This window comes from Mustela nigripes, chromosome X, assembly GCF_022355385.1.
Source record: "Mustela nigripes isolate SB6536 chromosome X, MUSNIG.SB6536, whole genome shotgun sequence".
In the NCBI taxonomy this organism is placed as follows: Eukaryota; Metazoa; Chordata; class Mammalia; order Carnivora; family Mustelidae; genus Mustela; species Mustela nigripes.
The window spans coordinates 74,857,577-74,862,028 of NC_081575.1; the positions used below are offsets into that span (position 1 = coordinate 74,857,577).

Here is a 4,452-nt window from a genome sequence, read left to right on the forward strand (position 1 = left end):
AGAGAAGAGCAGAGTAATAGACAGAACCTGATGATTTTGATGAAAATAATGCAGTGGTCTCATCAAATCAATCCTTGAAGTTGAATTAGTAATTCATATCATGTTAATTTGTTTTTCAGAAAGCCTTTCTTCTTGCATAAAATACACATAGACCAGGAAAGTTTAACAGAGCTCCATGATGTCTCCAAAGCACTTGCCTGTATATCATGCAAACGACAGTGGGAGATTCAAGAGGGCGTATTCTGTCCAACTCAGTGAATCTCATTGGCATCTTCGTGCCTGGTGCTTTGCTAGTGACTGTAAGAAATTCACACATGTAGCCACTTTGTGGGGCAGGGGGGCATATATTTAATCCACAAGTACACATTTGAGGAGGCTCTTTATACCATCAGCACTGTTCTAGGCACTACAGTGATCAGAGAGAGGAAATCAAGAGAAGAAAATTAATATGTTCACTCTTTTTTAAAGATTTATTTATTTATTTGAGAGAGAGAGCGAGAGAGAGTGAGCAGGGGCAAGGTCAGAGGGAAGGGGAGAGAGGGAATCCCAAGCAGACTCCCCGCTGAGCACAGAGCCTGACGTGGAGCTCAATCTCAGTACCCCGAGATCATGACCTGAGCTGAAATCATGTGCCCGATGCTCAGCTGACTGAGCCACCTAGGTATCCCTAAAGTGTTCATTATTTAGTGGGCTTTAGTGATCTGAGAACCTAGTTGGGAATAATAGTGAAACAGAAAGACTTACACATTAGGGAAGAAGTAGATTAGTGATTAATTGTTGGGCTGTAAGTGTAACTGGGTTTCCAAGAAGAAAGAGATTGGCATGGACTGGTACATTTGGAAAGAAAGTGGGAGGGGATTGCAAAACTGTGACTCAGAGAGCACATAGGATTTATACAGACAGAAGAGAGGAAAGGAGAGGAGAGAAGATATTTTTTAGGAGAATGAGGAAAAACTTGAACATGGGCACAGAGATGGGAATGTGCATGGCAAATATGGGAAGCATCAAGAAGAGCTCTCAGGACATGAAAGAAAGAACTGTTGACAATATCATAGATCTGGCCTCATGGCACTGTGGAGCACACAATGGACTAAGAACCAGAGGGCCTGAATTCCCAAAGGTATTGTCCTGGTTCTGCACTTACTACATGGGTGGCCTTGGTTAGGTCATTTAGATGCTTTGTGCCCTGGTGCCCTGACTTACTCAGTCATGTGAGGATACTGGCAGTAGCTTGCTTCTCTCTCATGCTTGTAAAAACCACAGGAGATGATGTCTGAAGAAGTGTTGGTTTTTAAAAAATTTTTCTTTAGTTTTACTTATTTATTATCTTTTATTCACTTATTTGAGAGAGAGAGCACACAAGCAGGGAGAGTGGCAGACAGTGGGAGAAGGCGAGGCAGGCTCCCCGCTGAGCAAGGAGCCTGATGTGGGGCTGGATCCCAGCACCCTGGGATCATGACCTGAGCTGAGGGCAGATACTTGATAGAATGAGCCACACAGGCGCCCCAAGAAGTGTTTTTAAAATAGTAAAATAAAAATAGTAAAATAAAAATGTGATACCATACGGTATCACACCAGCATGGTGAGGAAATGACTCCCGAGTCTATAGTATGGTTTGTTTTCTAGTTGGTTGCAGGACAAAGGTTACTGCATGTGGGAGCAGGGGCTGCTGATTAGTTGACATGAAAGCATTTTTTTGCCCCTGAAGAGAGGCAGACCTGGGAGCCTGAACACAGGGGACCTGGATTCTCTGCTGGGTTGTATGAACTCTCTGAAAGGGGTGCCTGTTCTCTGACATCAGATGAAACAAGCGACAAAACTATACACAAAGACTGGTGAAGTGTGGTGGAAAAAGACCTGGACCTGGAATGAAATCTGTCTGAGATCAGATTTTAAGGTTCACCCCATAGTAAACATGTGACCTTAAGCAAGCAACTTGCTATCTCTGGGCCCCAGTTCCCTCATCTGTCAAACTGAAGTAAAAACAACACCTGCCCCACTTCCTTATAGAGTGGGTTGTTGCAAGGATCAAATGCACAACATGTGAGAGGTTTCTGTAAACTCTAAAGTGGTAGGCCAAGTTGGCTTATTTTCATTTTTCTTATTAATAATTGAAAACTGAGTTTTCTGACCAGTTGCCATCTATTATTTTAGCCTGCCCTATCATCATTTCTGAAAGGATATATTTCAGTAGAGCTAGCTGTACCTTACCACAGTATTACCACTGTAGTTAGTCTGAATTCTTGGCGTTTCTATATAATTAAATCAGAACCTCAATTTAGGATGAAGATCACAGAGTCATAAACCATTCAGGGGTAGGGGTGGGGAGTCTGGATCTGCAGTTAAGACAGAAGACAAATTTGCTCAGTTCTGTTTTACTCCACCTGATCATTTGCTTTATGTGCGCAAGAACACAGAGCTCAACAAGGTTTTCAGAATGTCCCAGTTAACAAAAGTGTCCCCACTCAGCTTCACTACTCTACAACCCTAACACCAGCCTGGATAATTTAGCGTCCTCTCGGTACTAGCATTCTAGCCCTGGCAGGCTTCCCCAGTCCCTCCTTCGAGGGAAAACAAACAAACAAAAACCAAACAACCCGGAGTTGGCTTCTTTCATTGGGTCTTAATTTCGTGTCGTTGTCATTTTGTCTAAAGTTACACAAAATGCCTCACCCACATCTAAAGTGCACAAGGAGTTGGAAGAGGAGCAGGGTTTTGTGAGAGTATGTAGAGAGTGTTCTCAGAAGGCTGGGATTATCTCCAACCAAGGCAGAGAGATGAAAGGTGGGTCCTCTCTTCCCATCCACCCAAACAAGCAACAGAGTCTTCAAGTAGACCACTTCCTAGAGCTTCAAATGCACATCCTCTCCATGATGGACAGAGAGGTGCTGTGAGTGGCACCTGGAGCTCAAGGCAGAGCACATCTGCCCCACCCCCCAGCTCAAGCAGCCTCTAGGACCCCACTGAGACGTCACCGTGGCAACCACTGTTTGGTCTGCATCCCGTTGCCCCAGGAGACTCCACAGGCCTTTCCAAGAGTCTCAGAGTTAAGCCAGAGAGTCCTTGAGCCCAGACCCAGGACCCTCCCTTCCAGAGCGAGGCTCCTGCCTCCAGACCAAGTCCCATATCCCCCATCACTGAAGACCAAATTTCCCTCAGGCTCTCCAAGAAAGGAGAGCAAGGACAGCCTCATGAGTGAGGTGGGAGAGGTCACCCTCACGGAGGTGACCGCCTCAGTCTCCCCTCAAGCCACGCAGAAACTCCTGGTTTCCTTGGAAAGCGGAGATCCTCCCCGGGCCCCAGTCGCAGGCAACCTCAGCGGAGATGCAATTACCAAGACCACCGTGGCAGCAGGCGCCAAGGGAAAGGTGCCCAAAAAGGTCATCGCCAAGAGAGTGCGAGGCTCTGTCAAGTGGTTTAACGTGAAGAATGGGTACGGTTTCATCAGCAGGCACGATACCCAGGAAGATGTGTTCGTTCACCAGACAGCCATCACCAGAAACAACCCTCACAAATACCAACGCAGTGTGGGCGACGGCGAGACAGTTGAGTTCGACGTGGTGCAGGGTGAGCGGGGCACCGAGGCCGCTAACGTGACCGGGCCAGCAGGTGCCCCAGTGCAGGGCAGCCGCTACGCTGCCAATCGCCCCCGCTTCCGCAGGGGCTTCTACATACGTCGCCGCGCACCGCCCCCACGAGGTCCTATGGGCGCTGAAGAGGACGTCGACGAAGAAGAGGCCAGGCACGAAGGCTTCACCGAAGCCGAGGGCCAGAGGCGCCGCCTGGCCGGCGGACCCCAAGACCAAAGGCTGCGGCGCTTCCCACCCTTCCAAAGGGCCTCTGCCATGTCCCGCCGCCCGTCGATCCTCACTCCCAGCAGCGGCCCGAGGCCTGGCCACCTGCCCGGGTCCACCCCAGCTTCAAGGCCCGAGGGTGCCCCGCGGCGAGGGCCAGGCCCCAGTTACCTGCTGAGCCGCCCTAGGGGCCGAGGCATCGCTCCTGTTCCAAGACCCTCAGCGGGCATCTCTGAGGAACCCGAGGAGGAAGACAAGGAAAGCGGGCGTGAGGCCAGCTGTCCGCAGCAGAAGCCCCCGCCAGGCTACGGATCCCGCCGCCCCAACAACCCACGCCACCGCCCACAGCAGGCACCTGGTGCCCAGGGCCAGGATACCTTGGGAGGAGAAGGCAAGATCGGGACGAGCCCTGCTGAAATACCTGCTTTGGTTGCTTTCGCCAAGAAGAACAGCACCGCTGAGGAGGAGGACACCTTGGTCTCAGATGTCCCCTCTGCCACCACCCAGGCCAACTAACAACAGCCTGGCTCCCTCCCCAGGGACTCCCAGGCCTGGGCTGCAGGGAATGCCCCCCTTTGAGGAGATGATGCCCTTTAATGCAATGCAGTCCAAACATCCACCTTGACTGTTAGATTTGTGCCCTGGTTGGGGGGGGGGG

The 4,452-nt window shown here is 50.2% G+C and overlaps 1 protein-coding gene across 1 annotated transcript; it reads left to right on the forward strand.

Annotated features, from left to right (window-relative positions):
• The first annotated feature begins 3,191 nt into the window (after positions 1-3,191).
• Positions 3,192-4,310, forward strand: LOC132007115 (Y-box-binding protein 3-like). Its single transcript, XM_059385243.1, has one exon. The coding sequence runs from the start codon at positions 3,192-3,194 to the stop codon at positions 4,308-4,310; it is 1,119 nt and encodes a 372-aa protein (XP_059241226.1).
• The last annotated feature ends 142 nt before the right edge of the window (positions 4,311-4,452 follow it).